At 53.0% G+C, this 15591-nt stretch overlaps 1 protein-coding gene across 3 annotated transcripts in view; it reads right to left on the bottom strand.

Moving 5' to 3' along the window:
• Nucleotides 1-1341: 1341 nt before the first annotated feature.
• Nucleotides 1342-15591, bottom strand: part of SCN4A (sodium voltage-gated channel alpha subunit 4) — a 46574-nt gene continuing 32324 nt past the window's right edge. For all 3 annotated transcript variants that reach the window (XM_084496732.1, XM_084496730.1, XM_084496731.1), the window contains exons 17-26: nt 11856-11985; nt 11432-11586; nt 10333-10506; nt 9683-9805; nt 9164-9442; nt 7765-7818; nt 6420-6557; nt 5781-5885; nt 4811-5081; nt 1342-4375 (exon numbers count right to left, since the gene is read on the bottom strand). In XM_084496732.1, coding sequence (XP_084352858.1) covers nt 3183-4375; nt 4811-5081; nt 5781-5885; nt 6420-6557; nt 7765-7818; nt 9164-9442; nt 9683-9805; nt 10333-10506; nt 11432-11586; nt 11856-11985 — 2622 coding nt within the window. In that variant the 3' untranslated portion in view covers nt 1342-3182. The remainder of the gene's footprint in view (nt 4376-4810; nt 5082-5780; nt 5886-6419; nt 6558-7764; nt 7819-9163; nt 9443-9682; nt 9806-10332; nt 10507-11431; nt 11587-11855; nt 11986-15591) is intronic.

Raw genomic sequence — 15591 nt, 5'->3', positions numbered from 1 at the left:
TGTAACTCCATCTGAAAAACACCTTGGGGTACTTTTGCCAGCCGGGTTGGTCCCCAGAGCCCGGCTCTGTCTTCTTGGGGCCTCCCCAAACCTCCACTTTCTGCAGGTCGTTTCTTTTTTGCTGTTTCTGAGCATCCGGCAGCTGCTGGGAGCCGGCCCAAGTCTCACCTTGTGTGCAAGGGGGTGTGAGCCGAGCAAGAGCAGAAATAAAGGTTTCCAGAGAAATTGTGGCCCCAGGGAAAGAGATGATGGGAGAGGCCTTCTTGCAGCAGAGCGGCCAGGCTGTGCAATGCATGGAGCTGTATGCTGGGGCTAAACTGTCAGCACCCTTGGTATTGCTGCTAAAACTCAGCCTGGCTGTGATGTCCTGGCAAGCCAGCAGTGACGGAGATGCTTAGGAGCTGGGACAGCACAGGAAACACAGGAGAGATTTGGTAATCAGCCCCTGGGGCTGGATATAGGAGCTGCAATGAGCATGCAAGGAAGGCCAGCAGCTGCTCCCCAGGCTGGAGGTGCCTGGGAAAGACATGACGGTCCCATGAGGAAGGTCTCGTGTCCCCACAGCGGGTGGCGGGACGAGCACAGGGCACGGCTGAGCCAGGGCCAGGCAGCTGCACCCTTCACCAGCCCATTCTTATTCATGGTGGCTTGTGTTTCACTGTTGTCCTTCCTGCCACCGCAGGGGGACAGGGACATGGGGGCTGTGCCACCTCCTCCCTCCATCCTGCTGCCTGCGTGGGTGCTGTGATGTGTCCCACTTGAATTACACTAGCCCTGGCACGAGCTGTTCTAGGGAGAGAGAAAACAACAGTGAGGCTGTGCTGTGGCCCCAGGGGACATCAGCAGGTCCCGGAGGTCTCTCCCAGCTCAGCCTCTGGCCACACATCAGCACAGAAATGTTCTTCACCTGCTGCTGCCTCTTCTGTGTGATGCTCACCTGCTCCCATGCAGCCAGTGGGACAGGTTTGGCTCCACAGAGCCCAGTATTGGACACCTCCTCCAAGTCCTCCCTTCTCCTTGGCTGAAGTGACAGCAGCATCTCCCATAGCTGGGGCTTGTTGCTGGGGGAGGCAGGAGGCAGCAAGGATGCATGGGACGTATCCATGAGCAGAACAGAAGCTCTAGAGACTGGTCTGGAGGTGCTGGGGGGAGCTTTCATCTCAGGAGGTCTCTTGAGCAGAATGGGACCCCACTACTGGGGGTCCTGCAGAGGATGGTGTGGCCAGAGGCTCCCTGGAGGGAGCAGGTATTTATGACTGGGGCAGGTGATTTCCCCCTCCCAGTGGTATGGAAAACACTTTCTCCCCTAATGCACACCAACACATTTGGTATTGTAATAATCGACCATTTACGTTTTTTTTTTTTTTTTTTATTTTAAGAAATGTACAAAGAAAAAGGGCTTTAGCTCACACAAACTCTGCTCTTTGGCATTTTTCCATCACTGACGACACGTACGTACAAGCAGCATTGATCGTGAACCACAACCTGGGCTGGAAAGAGCTGTGCCATGGATGCTTCCCATGCAAAGGCACTTTAAAGCAGCATGCCACACCCTACGGCTCCTGTTCCAGGGAGCGTCACTCTATGCACATGGAAATGGAAGCACAACGTGGTGTGATGCAGTGGGCAGAGCGGCCCCGGCTCTGCCGCCTGGCCAAAAGCACATGGATGCAAGCGAGCTCCGCGGGGTGCCATATGGCATCTGCAACGGCTCTGAGCCAAAACCAGCCGAAGGGAGAAGAAATAATATTAATAATTAAAAACAAAACAAAACAGAAGAGAAGAAGAAAAAAAGACAGAGCCCCTGGCTTCAAGCAGCAGCCCTTGTTTTAAGTGGAAGTTTTGGTTTGTGGTTGTTTCAATCTTAAGAGTGTTTTCCCTTTTGTAGAAAGAAGGCAGTCCAGAGATTAACCGGGGTACTTTTGCTCATTTTACTCCATTTTCTTTCCTTTTGGCCACCTATGGGAGCAATGACAGGACTTTCCCCTGGGAGAACCCCTCTCTGTGGGATGTTTCCTGGCGAGGATCCTCCTGGCCCCAGGACTCTGCAGGCACCATGGCACCAACAGGTGCAGGGGCAGCTCCAGAGCCCTGGCAGAGGGAAGGACGCCCTGCCCGAGTATTGGGTAATTTGGAGAATTTACACCCACCTGCCACCCCTCCTGAGTGTTCCTGGGTAGGAGCATTCATTATGTTAAAGCCCTGGCGCTCGGTAGCTGATGGGGTTTATGGGATGTCATTGAGCAATCAATGATGCCATCAATGCAAAGACCACTCCTTACTCCCTGGGGATGTGTCTCATTAGCTAAGGCTAGTTTCTGCTTGCTGTGGGGCTCGAAGTAAAATGTGCAAGGTATTTTTTTGTTACAAGGAGCTCCTGGAGGAGGTTCTCCAAATGCTACCTCTGTCCATTGCTTTCCTGCCACAAAATCTGGATGGAACGGGAAAACAGAAGAGAAGCATGAATATAAACACAGCTTACATTCGTACCATGGAGACCTGAATGATTTATGGCTTCAGTGTATATTCAGAGACCTTTAAAATCTGATATTTAACCCTGAGAACGTATCTGCAGATGCTTGTTTTGGCTATGCAAACAAATCCTTAAGACATAATTGCACTTTCTCTGTATATAACAAAAATCCATAAAGCTTATTAAAATATCCAAAAAAAAGGTGCTACTTTAAGACTTTGGAGATTTTTTTGTTCACAAAACCCTTCTGTAATTATTCTTAATATTATTTCACTTGGCTCATCTTTCACTGGTTACTTGGCTGCATTCTGGAAGAATAATGGGAAGAAAATATCTTCATTGTGAAATAACATTAAGAAACAATTACTTTAAGTAAAAGGACAGCCATCTTCATTTGTTAATGTCTGAAAAACATCATTACCATGATTAGATCATTTCAAAACTAAAATGTTTCTCTTTCACCAACAATAGAGAGATTTCACATTTCAATCTCATAAGAAAAATATTAAGCCCTTTGCAAGTACAGTGAGCTACAAAAACCAGGATCAGTAAGAGATCCTGCTCAGAAAATTAAGGTGTCTGCTTGAAATATCTGAAATTAGCTCAACATCTGAGATCTATTGATCTGAACATGGAAGATTTCTGAAGAGGAGATACAAATGGAGTCTTTTCAGGATGGGCGATGCCACGAGATGGAAATCGCTCCCTGTTATACAAGCGACTCCTTCACAATGCGTTTCCCATCCCACACTTTCACTTCACCAGGAGCATCTTGAGTCTCTGAGCTCGGCACAGGTGCAAGGCTAAAGGCCGGGGCTGTCTCCACGTCTGTCCCACTGTTCCCATACATCTCATGCATTTTGGTTGCGATCAGACCTTCCTTCTCAGGCGCGTCCCCTCTCAGGGCGTCTTCATCCTTACTGTGCCTGTACATGTAGGAGGCCTGCTTCACCGAGCGCCTCAGGAGGTACCTCCGGAAAGCCCTCTGGATTTTTGTAGCACACACTTCCTCGTGCTTCCTTTTCAGAGTGGTGGTGATGGGTTCATAGGAAACCTTCGAGGGGTTCGCGGCCATGAACTTCTCCTCCATGGTGGCCTTCAGGGCATCCATCTCTCCCGAGTCTCCCAGCACTTCCTTTGTCAGGGCAAAGAGAATATCCAGACAGTGGATTTTGTCCCCAGCAACCATCGGTAGATCCATGGTGATCAGCTTGATCTTGTTTGGCTTAGGAATTTTGAGCGGCTCCTGCAAGGTGTCCACAAAGTCAGACAAGGTGCTGTACGCGATGAACTGGGTGGCATCTGGGTCAAACTTCTCCCACGTTTCATAAAACATTTCAAAATCATCTTCACAGAGCGGCTCGCTGCTCTCCTCCGTGGCCACGTTGAAATTCTCCAGGATGATGGCGATGTACATGTTCACCACAATAAGAAAGGAAATGATGATGTAGCTGCAGAAGAAGAAGATGCCGATGGATGGATTGCCGCAGTTCCCTTTTACTGAACTGCCAGGGTTCTCCAGTTCGGGGTCGCAGTCGGGAGGGCCACTGTTGAGGATGGGGCTGAGCAGACCATCCCATCCTGCCGATGTGGTGATCTGGAAGAGGCAGATGATGCTGTTCCCAAAAGTTTCAAAGTTGAAGATGTCATCGATCCCTGCCTCTTTCTTTACGTAGGCGAAGTTGGACATCCCAAAGATGGAGTAGATGAACATGACGAGGAACAGCAGGAGGCCGATGTTGAAGAGGGCAGGCAGGGACATCATCAGAGCAAACAGGAGAGTCCGGATACCTTTTGCTCCTCGGATCAGTCGGAGGACACGACCAATCCTTGCCAGCCTGATGACCCTGAAGAGCGTGGGTGATACGAAGTACTTCTCTATGATGTCCGAGAGGACAATACCTGCAAAGGGATGAAAAAGAAGTGAGTTTTCTGTGCTCTTCAGCTGACACAGGAGGGCAAGGTGGAGCTTCTCCATCATCTACCAGGGCTGGGATGAGGCCATCCCCAAGAGCATGCAGTTATCTCGGCTCCTCCGACGGGAAAGGGAACATATTCAAATCTCTGAGTGCAGAGCCAAAGATTAAATGCTGCTGCTCTGTTTCTGCAGTGCAGCCATGAAACATTGAGATGGAGGGTGCAGGACACATCTCCTGCTCCTCACCCTGTCTTGGTAGCACAGGGTGGCCTCACATCCTTCTTGTCCAAGGTCCCTTCACCCTGCTCAAAGGGTGGGCACAGGGGGTTGGCTGGTGATAGCTGTGATTGGACAGACAATTTCTACTCTCTGTTACCTGGTGGGAGACCTGAGGAACTGGTAGAGCCTCCAGGGCTTACCTGCAATGGAGAGGATGACCACCACAAAGTCAAATATGTTCCAGCCGATAGTGAAGTAGTAGTAGCGCAAGGCAAACATTTTTAGCACACATTCTCCAGTGAAGATGACAATGAAGACCAGGTTGATTTTGTAGAGGATGTCTGTTTTGAGCTCGCTTTGATCATCTGTTTCGACCATCATGGTCACCATGTTAAGACAAATCAGGATCATGATGGTTATGTCAAACACTTGCTTGGTAACAAAGTCAAACACCATCCCTTGAAACTTGTTCTGCCGTGGGGGCCATGTGGGTAACGATGGAGGACCAGAGGTGAGGTGGGAACACAGAACAGACCCACAGAAAACAAAGACACAACAGAAAGAGAAGAAGGAACCATATTTAACAGTGTGCAGGAAATCTCAGGGTCACAGCCCCTATGTGGGCCTCAGCCCAAGCTGCGGGAGGAAAACACCCAGCACCTCGTGGGATGAGGCCAGGCTGGTGACACTGTGGGTGAGATGTGGGCACAGGGCTGTTGTTTTCCAAGTATACCCATTGCTCATGCATCAGGGCAAAAAGGAACACACGGGAAAAGACCTCACTTGGCTGGGCCATCAAGAAGAATCCCTAGTCACAACTGTGTATGTATTGGCTGGACCAGTTTCCCTTCTATGAGCATTGAGGTTTCCCCTACTCTAACCTATCTGTGAGAGAGGAACTAGGAGAAAAACCTGATGCCTATGAAAGGGATCCCCCTCTTGCCCTTGCCAGCATACCTAGGGCTGAAGAACAGACCCAGGCAGGAGGTGAACCTCTCCTGAAGCCCCAGCCCTTACAAAGATCCCATCTGAGGAGATAAAGGGGGAACCAGGATTTGGCTTTTTGTGCTGGCAAATACTCTTTCCCAGACCTTTCTTGTTCACTTGGGACAGTCAGTGGCTTGAGGCACTCCCTCCCCACTGTGCTCCAAGGAGCTTAACTCAACGTACCGAGGGCCTGGGGATGGGCTTCTGGGGTTTCTTGGAGCCGAGCTTCTTCATGGCATTATAGTATTTCTTCTGCTCTTCCGTCATGAAGATGTCTTTGCCTCCAAAGTATAAAGAGAATCGCCACCATTAGCCTTGGGGACTCACATCTTCCCACCAAACACCCTTGACCATGCCCTGTTCCTTCCCACCGTGCATCCCCAGCTGGGCTTTGCTCACTGTGCTGAGTCAGTGAACTCTCCCCTTGCTGACAGCACCTATGGGTGCTAAACCCAGCGCTGTGGTTTCCTCCTGCTGCGGCAAGATGACAGCACTGGGGAAGCACCTGATGCAGCAAGCAGGGCACCCCGTGCCCTATTAGAGCTCACCCTAGATCCGTGTTCCCAGATCCTGTGATCTCAGAACTTGCTTGGTGCGAGCAGCACGTGCTGCATTACGCACTCTCTGCCCCCGCATTTGTCCCATGTTATTCACTTCAAAACAGCTCAGAAGTTTTCATTTTCAGAAGTTCAGTCTTTCCCCAACACATGGAAAAACGATGAGTAAAAAGTCATGGTGGGAAAAGGAAAGATGTTGCACCCCTCTGTCCTGGACCAGGGCTCCAGGAGGCAGAGATGGCTGCAGGACCCAGAAAATACTTATCTTTTTCTTCTGCTGGTTGAAATTGTCAATGATGACACCGATGAAGAGGTTCAGGGTAAAAAAGGCACCAAAGATGATGAAGATGACGAAGTAGATGTACATGTAGAGGTTGATCTCGTACGATGGCTGTTCTTCAATCTGGCCAGCAGAGATGGGAAATAAGAGATGAATACATGACACTAACTCTCGCCCAAAAGCATGTCCCCAAGCCCCTGGTCCAGGGGCCACCATATCTTGACAGAGAATGGTGTGGCTGCTGCAAAGCCTTTGGCAGATGTTGGCTGGGTTGTGTGGTCCCCAAGGGAGCAGGCGCCAGCTGGGCTGAGGACAAGGACATCCTGAACCCTGTGCTGGGGAATAGGAAGGCTGCATGGGGGCAGGGCTGATATCAATGAGCAAATTGGGCTTCTTCCCAACAGTCAGCTTTCCGAGGGCTGAAATACAGCTGAAAGGGGAAAGGAAAGGTGGTTTAATTCACACCACACCAGCACCCAGGGGAGGGTTTTCCTGAGGAGGGTTTTCCAACACTCCTCATCTCAATAGGTGTCATTTAATTCTTCTAATATTTGAGCCGAGATGTCCCTAGGTGTCACAGCTGACTTCCTCCATTTCAAGGCAAGCTCCTGGCAGAGGAGAGCACATTTTCTCCCATATCAGCTTTATGGCTGGGTGCTTGGCAGCTGCAGCCGGGACGAGCAGAGAGGCTGTTTCTGAAGCTAAAAAAAGGCAGTGAAAACAATGTGCTTGGGGTGTGGGTGTGCAGGGCTGGCCCTCAATGGGGCATGGGTGAATGCTGTGCTCCCTTAGAGAAAGGCAGGAAATCCCTCCCACCGTATCAGCCCATGGCCATGCTCGGGGGTGGTGCAGGGACACATCTGGGGATGGATCACAGCACAAACATGAAACTCTTTGAAACATCTTTTTTTTTTGGATACATGTATATATATCACTGTCTCCAGGATGGGATAAGTTCTTTGAGCTGGAGGAGCACATGGAGGACGTCACACAGAGCTGTAGGTGCAGTGTGGAAATTTCGGACCACAAAGCTGAAGCTGGGCTCAGCCCCAGCTGCAGGGTGGGCTGGGAGCCCAGTGCAGGGACCGGGGTGCAGCTGGGATGGCGGCTGGGATGCAGGTGACAATGACACGGGTGGCAGAAGGCTCTGGAGGGACACAACTGACCGCCCTCTCTGAAGCTGCAGACCTTGGCAGGGGGACTTTTTGGGGGGGTTCTCCACTCTTTGGCCCATGACCCAGCTGAAGCCCTGGCCAGCTGGGTGGAATCAGCCCTATGGGATGGGTGACACTTGGTGCTGGCAGCGAGAAGTCCTTGTTTATCCCCTCACCTCACGTGAGTCCACAGCAGCATACATGATGTCCATCCAGCCTTTGAAGGTTGCCTGCAGGGACAGAGAGAGGAGCGGGCTCATCAGGAGGCAGCTGGGGCTATGAGGAGTGCAGAAGGCACTGTGCACACACTTGGGGCTTAGGCTGGGGTATGGCTCCATGCATGGAGCTGCCGCTGCACCACAGGATGCTCCTCAGGGAGAATGGCAGAAGGACCACGTGCTGTGTCCACAAGAAACACGCACCCATACAGAAGTACTGAGGTTGACACAGGTGTGTGCACACCTATGGGCATATAAGCTCCATTCTGTGGCTGAGGTTACCAATGACTTCCTAAAGCACCACTTCAAAAGAGGCTGGGAAAAAGCAGCTGTGGACTCTTTTCTCCCTAAAACAATGAATTGCCCCAATTTTCCTGGCTGCTTCTTTCCTTCTCCCCGGACTGGCGCCACCTCCATAACTCCTGCCTTCTGTCTTCTGCCGCTGATGGCTGGTGGACCCCCATCCTGGTGAGGTGAAGGTACACTGTGTATTTACAGGCTTTTTCTGCTGATTTGCTAAGCAAACAGCTTGAACATCTTGTTTCCTGAATCTGATGGAACAACAAACCTTGAAGAGGAAGCTAAATTTATAGGTGGTTAATCAGTTTGGGTTATGCTTTGGTTCTGCAACCACCAGTTCCCCTGGATCCAGTGGGAGTAACCCTAGTCCACCCAATAACAGAGCCCACACCTATATTTTTATTAAAATTGTGGTGAGCAGTTCCTCTTCTGCTTGCCTTGCTCAGCTGCAGTGGGTTCAGTGGAAGCACGGCTACATTCGTCCACTGCCCTGCAGCCAACACACACATGCTCTTTTTCCAATTGTCATCTTCCTCATGCAAAACTCTTGCAGCCTGTGACTGTAACAGACCTAACTGTAGCAAGGGGAACATATCCCTGCCAGGAATCTGTAAGGCTGCAAAATTGGATTGGAGTCTGGAGTTTAGGGAGCCTGAGAGATAGATTGGGCAGATGGGAGGCTTTGTTGGCTCCAACTCCCCTGCATTATGGCATATTCCTTTTCCAAATAATGATGCTTTAAAACTCTCTTGCCTCCTTGCTCCTGCATCCCCTGCTGTGGACGACTTTCTGCAACTCCAGGCTTGGTGCTATACTCATTCATCCACAACAGTTCCCCGGTGACAATTACCTTTTCCCCTCCTGTCTTCTATCTTCTCCCTTTCCTCCTTGACTCTGCAGGTTTTTGGGGTTAAATACCAACTCTGGAACTAAGCAGCAGCCGAGAAACCCATCCTGGGCATCAGGGGAGCACCTCATTTTAACCCTGATGCTACACACGCCGCCCTGCTAAACCAACATGCTGCTTGGAGGGAAAGCAGTTGCTTTCTGTACGTACCACCTGCAGCAAGGACAGGTATCCCAAGCCCACGTTGTCGAAGTTGACCTTGACATTGACCCATCTGACCTCGTTGGTGTGGAGGAGAGCCATGCAGTCACTCTTATTGTTCACCACACTGATTTCAAAGAGCTCCCCCGAGGTGGTGTTTACGCATCGGTAGTACTTCCCCGCAAAGAGGTTCACCCCCATGATGCTGAATATCAGCCAGAAGATGAGGCAGACCAGCAGAACGTTCATGATGGAGGGGATGGCACCCAGCAAGGCATTCACCACCACCTGCATGGAGAGAAACAACCATGGAGGCCCTGGCCAGGGAACCTCTGTGTCCCAGCCTTATCCTCCCCAGCACTGAGCAGGCTCAGGCTCGGCCAAGGGTATTTAGCATTGACCCCACCAATCTGGAGACCTTTGGAAATCGTCTGGGATGGGTTCCCAATGTTGGTGACCAGCCAGGGCCCAACTCTGCTGACTGGTGCTGCATCATGCAGCCGTGTTGGAGCTTGAAGAGGCACCTACCCGCATCCCTTCAAATCTGGACAGGGCGCGCAGTGGTCTCAGGGCCCTCAGTGTCCGCAGGGACTTGATGGCTCCCAGCTCGGAGTATCCCAGCCAGTTTGCTGTCAGGCTGACAATAGAAACCTGGAAGGAGCAGCCCAGGGAGTTAGCAGTGCCTCAGATGGAAACAGCGGGGAGGAACTGAATCCCATCTGTGTACCCCTGCCCTTCTCTGCCTCCCCAGCACATCCCTCAGGCCAGTGTCATCATGTTGTCTCGGGACACAGGGACTGGCACTGAGTCCCCAGGTCTCTGGTGACCAGGCCACCCCAAGGAGGTCCGTGCCTCTTGGGTGGAGGTGGTCGGGGACACAGAAATGGCCTGCTGTGTCACAGAGCTTTCAGGGGACCCTACGCCCCTTCACATCTCTGCTGGGTTCTAGTAGAGCTCTGTGAGCTTGTGCTTGGTGCGTGCATAAAAGGTTTGAAAGGGTTTCTGTAACCGGGAAAAGGAGTGGCAATTAAAAACAATGATCTAAGTCCTCATTCCACAGCCACCTCTTTGTCCTTTAAAATGCAACCACGGCTTGGTTTGACACAGCTGGCCACAAGCCCGTAGCGCTCCCAAACCCCCTGGCTGAGTGCGATCCTGCAGGTGCTCGTTGCACTTACATCGACGATGAGGAAATCCAGCCAGCACCATGCGTTGGTGAAGTAAACCTTGAAGCCGTAGGCCACCCACTTGAGCAACATCTCGATGACAAAGACGTAGGAGAAGACCTTGTCGGCGTACTCCAGGATGGTGCGTATCACCCGTCGCTGTTCAATGTAGATGTCCTCAAAAGCCTGGAAGAGGTGCGGAGCTATGTGACAGTTGTTCTTCCACTAGACCCGCTGCCCAGCTCGGTGCAGCCATGGCCACAGCGCATCATCCCTACTTTCCTGGGGCAGCCCAAAGAGTTGAGAGCCTCACCACAGGTGGCATTTACAGACCAACACGGGGTCTAACTCTTGTTTGCAGGTTCTTGGTGGCTAAGTGGAGCAGGGTTTGTCCTGGAGCAAAGCTGTGCTGAAGCAAATGTCCAGCTGCACCTAATTCCCGTCAGTCTCCATGTGAATCAAAAGCCAGGACACCTACACACGCCTTTGGGAACCCAGGTAGTTTTGGAAATTCTCTTAGGAGTTTGGGTTTCTCATGTGTCCACATGGCATGTAAAGTGTGAGCAGAGGGGCATGGTGACCAGGTGCTGCACAGCTGCTTCAGCACAACTTTCGATTCCCACACAGCTACAGCCTCAGCCGGCCCCAGACTGCACTTCAAAGTGTGGTGCGGACACGTGAAGTGTGCCTGAAGGCACGTCCAGTCCCTCTGCTCGCCTTCCCTCTCCTTACCCCCAGCCCTGCAGAGGGATTGGTCTCCCCATCAGCTCCGTGCATTTACAGGGGCAGCTGAGCTATGCCTAGCCCAAACACTCAGGGAGGACCTAAAGGCCGATGTACAGCTTTTTAGTGAGGTCGATGCAAATGGAGACCCAGGTGCTGGGAAAGCACACCCGTCAGCAGCTGAAAGTGCTGAACAGTGAAAAATTATCATCAATTATCCATAAAGCATCTCCTGACAGCCAGAAATGGAGGCAGCAAAGTGACGAGCCATCTACATCAAGCTAAGCTGAAGGTGCAGATGGTTCGCAGCCGAGATTAAGGGTGGGAGGAGAAGCAGCGGGGAGTTGCTGCAGAGCAAAGATGGGGTGAACAGTGGGGTGGGACCTACCAGTGCCCCACTGCTGAGGAGGATCATGAAGACAATGAAGGTCTCGAACCAGTCGTGCTCAACGATGCGGAAGCAGGTTTTCCGGATGTTCCACCAGACCTTCCCTCTCTCGCTGGTGATGTCCACGTAGAGGCAGGGAAACCTCTTCACACAGGCTGGGAATGGGGACAGAGAGCCTGGGTTGCCTCTCCACCAGCGAGAAGTTTTTTGTGCTTTTACTGATGCTTTAACCCTTCCCAGGTGGAGGCTGGGGAAGGATCCTGCTGGGCATGGGGACGCCCACCCACAAGGGCAGGAGAATTTGAAGCTTGGTCTGAGCTAGGCGAGCCCTAGGGCTGTAACACTGCAAGCACTGGTTTGCAACAGCCTCTCCACATCCACCACCCCCTCTCCACGGGGTGCCTGGCTCTGCTTGATCCCTCACCTTCGGTGAAGCACTCCTCAGGCTCATTGCTGTCCTCAGCCTCTTCTGCCACTGCCTCCTCCTCCGGCGGCGGTGGCTTGTAATCCACAGTGCTGCACAGGGACGAGGCATTGTCACTGGAGAGGGGGTTCTGTAAAGAGGAGGATTTGGGCTGGGCAGTGGCACCCATGGGCTGCCTCCAGCCCCTCCAGAAGCCCGGCAGGAGCAGGGGCTGCTCCACAGGAGGTGTGTTGGGAACAGACTTGGTAGGCATGGGGGATGCCCCAGTAGGGTGCCCTCCTCCCATGGGGACAGACCCCATGTGGGACCACAAAAACACTTTCCCAATGGGACAAGCAGATGTGCTGAATCCTCTGGCATGGAAACAACCACACAGACACCGCGTGGCATTTTGTTGGCCATTGGATTTTTTTGGGGAGGGGGCACCACACTGTCAGTGCAGACCTCAGCCCTTTTCCTGCTGGGGGCAAAACATGCTGCGGCTCCCGGTGTGATGAGCAGCAACCAGAGCTCCCTGCCCCCAGAAGCAGGTGACGGCTCCTCCAAGCGTGTCCCCGGCCGCAGGGACAGGCACTGTCACAGCCGCCGCCTGCACCGGCCATGCGGAGAGAGCTAGTTCTTGCTACCACAAGTGATTAATCCCCTTTGACTCATTTTCTACAACTTTCGTCTTCATCATGGAGATGTTTCTAAAGCTTTCCAAGTTCCTGGAGCAGGCTCTGCACCCCCAGCACAGTTTTGGCTGATTCCCCAAAGTGTGAGCCCCCAGCTTTTGTGAGCCCTTTGCAGTAGATTTAAACCCAACACAAAGAGAAAGGAACTATCTGACATCGGGCTTTTATGGGAATAGGATAGATTTATCCTCCTGAGTGCTGGTGTGGTGCCAGGAATCAGTGAGGGAGCCTGCCCAAGGGCTTGGGAGCCTTTTGTGGGGGCCTTTGCTCGGCGGCTGCTCCAAAGTCCCTTTCCTACGAAAACAGCCCAGAGCGTGGCTGTGGAATCAGCCAGAGCTGAGAGCCTTGGAGCATCTGTGATGTGTGAGCTTGCACAAGCTTCACTTTCATCTAGGTTCAGAGGAGTCAGAAGCCCCCTGTGCCCAGCCACCCTCGCATCACAGCCACATCCCATCCCCTTGTGCCACCGTCTCAGGCAGCTTTCACTGCCTGCTCCCTGCGCCCCGACCCAGGGGCTCTGCCAGGCGCCCTGGTCCCAGCGGGTCCGTGGAAGCCCGGCTGGCCATCACGGCACGTCTCTCGCGTCCTGCTGGTGTGGCTCATGCCGGAGGGCTCGTAGGCTAAGGTTCACCCAAGTTCAAAGCCTGCATACCAAATAGCTCCCGCCTGCTCCATCCCGCCACACCACTCGGCTTGGCTGCCTTCCCAGACACCACTCAGCACGGCCCGGAGGGGCTGATAATGAGAGAAAACCTTGGCAAACCCCTGGAAATTTTTTACTTTTTGTTTTTCAGAGGAAACTTTGTGTAGCACGTGCAGGAGGAGCAGATTTCCAGACCTGTCCTGCCTGGGAGCAACCAGAACACAGAAGACCTTGGATGGGAATGGCACAGGGAGGAATGCAAGATGGTATTGGCTTGTGTGGAAGGAGATGATCCTTCCCTGAGGTTGCTCGTGCTTTCACTAGCACATAAAGGAGCTGCTCCCTTCTCCACCAAGCCAGGGCACACACCCAGATGATACCGGGGTAATCTGAAGCACTGTCGTTGCCAGCAGACCCAGGGGCAATGGTCACAGCTCTAGGAGCAGGCATTGCTTCGGGGAACCCTTGCAGTTGGGGCACTGCGTGCTGGGGACATGCATGGCACTGCCTCGAGGAGCAGCACAGAGCAGCAGCAGTGGCACCAGGTGGCATCTGGTGGCTCTGCGGGAGCAGAGGGCAGCTCCCTGCTGGGGCTGGGGGAGCAGAGGAGTGGCAGGGGGATTAGGAGGCCTCGGCAGGGAGCCAGGCAAGTTGTGACCCCAGGGAAGGACAGATGGAAACCATCTGCCTCCAGGGCAGACCTTGCAAGGGCATGAGGTGGGGCGGCACCAGCCCAGCAGCTCCGGAGGCTGGGGAAAGGTGCCCAAGAGGTGCCCCGCAGGCTCCTATAACCCAGCAGCTCCGGGACCTCTGGTGCCTGGGGCAGGTCCTGTGGCAGGGACTGGGATGCCCGTGCTGCTCCCACTGCGTGGTCCCCAAACCCATCCCTTCTGACAGCCCCACTACGTGCCTGGATCAGGGCTATTTCTGTCCCACGCCCTGTACAACACCTCCAGCCCAGCATGGTGTTTCACCAGCATCCATAGCTTTCCCCATCCTTTTCCTGCACACAAGTGCTGCACACCCTGCGACCCTGCTAATTTGCGGTATTTGAGGATCCTCCTGCTCTGGCACCACAGCCCAGACCATCCCACCAGATGTCCCCCTGCCCAGAAGCATGGTGCTCCGAGGCAAAAAGCACCCAGGGAGAGCCCTGAGGTGCAGCATGGACTCTGCACAGCCCTAGCACATCGTCACTGCTGTCCCTGTCCCCTCACTGCAGACAATAAATCAGCTCAAAGAGGCGGGAGCACCCGAGGAGAGCAGCTGCCACCGCCTTGCTGCAGCTACTTCACCCTGAAAAATATCTTTGTCTCGTAGAGGAGCTGCTGTTGAAGGGAGAGCACATTTATCAGTATTTTCTGAGCACTCCCAGCTTGTCATAGTCACCAGCAGCCATGTCCCCAGCACGAGGTGGTGTGTCGGGCTTTGGCTCCATCTGGAGCTGATCAATGGCATGTGAACACAGTGAGCTTGCAGCCTTTTCCCCGAGGCCCAGAGCTCCTATCCCAGAGCTAATTAGCGCCTGATTTCTAATTACTAGGCAGTCATTTCTGGTGCTGCCTGCTAGCCTGCGTCCCCTCCTGCCTGTTGGGGCAGAGGCTGCAATGTTCGTGCATCCCCCTGGCTTGCACCCTGGCCACTGTTTGACTGAATTTCACCAAAACCAGCACAGCTGATGGGATGAGCTGGTATTTGGTGGCTGCAGGTGGTGGTTTGTCCCCTGCACACAGTGAGCAGCCCGGGGTGGCTCTCAGAACATCAGCCCTGGGATGCTGGAGCTGTGCTGGGACCCCTCTGGTAGCCACACACAGGGGCTTTTCTACAGCTTCTGGGTCACACATCATGGTGATGAGGAACTGAGGTCCCTGGGGACCCCATGGGCCAGACTGGAAGCATCTCCCTGCTATTGTCAGGCTGGTGTTAACAGCATCACCTCTGTACAATGTGGCCTCATTTCTAGTGTGCTATAGCATGGCCTGTGTGTACTGCGGGGGGGGAGGGAGGGCACTTGTGCTACTAGATTGGACTTATAATAGGAAAAATGCGGGGAGAAACACCAGTTTTCAGGCCTCCTGCTACCAACATTAATGGGAATGACAAGAATGACAACAGCAGCTCCCTTGCCCAAGGAGCTCTGGCAGGTTTGTCCTTTCTGAGCGCATCAGAGCAGAACAAATTCAGCAGCTCACAGCCAGCCACGGCCCTTCCTGCTGCCTTTCCCCTGCAGCCCCCCCCCCAGCTGAAAACACCACCTTCTTCCCAGCTGACAACAAATAGCCAGGATTTGCCTCTTCATACAAAGCCCCCTCCCTTCCTGGGTCGATAAGGTTGCTCCTCTCCACCATGGCATCTTCACTGCCCTGAATTTCCCCACGTTTTTGGCGCAACCTCATGGCAAGCAGCGATTTCCCCTAAG

The sequence above is a fragment of the Aythya ferina genome (assembly GCF_964211825.1).
Source record: "Aythya ferina genome assembly, chromosome: 23".
In the NCBI taxonomy this organism is placed as follows: domain Eukaryota; kingdom Metazoa; phylum Chordata; class Aves; order Anseriformes; family Anatidae; genus Aythya; species Aythya ferina.
Note: the sequence above shows the minus strand (reverse complement) of the source record. Positions and strands in the feature narration are given on the sequence as shown.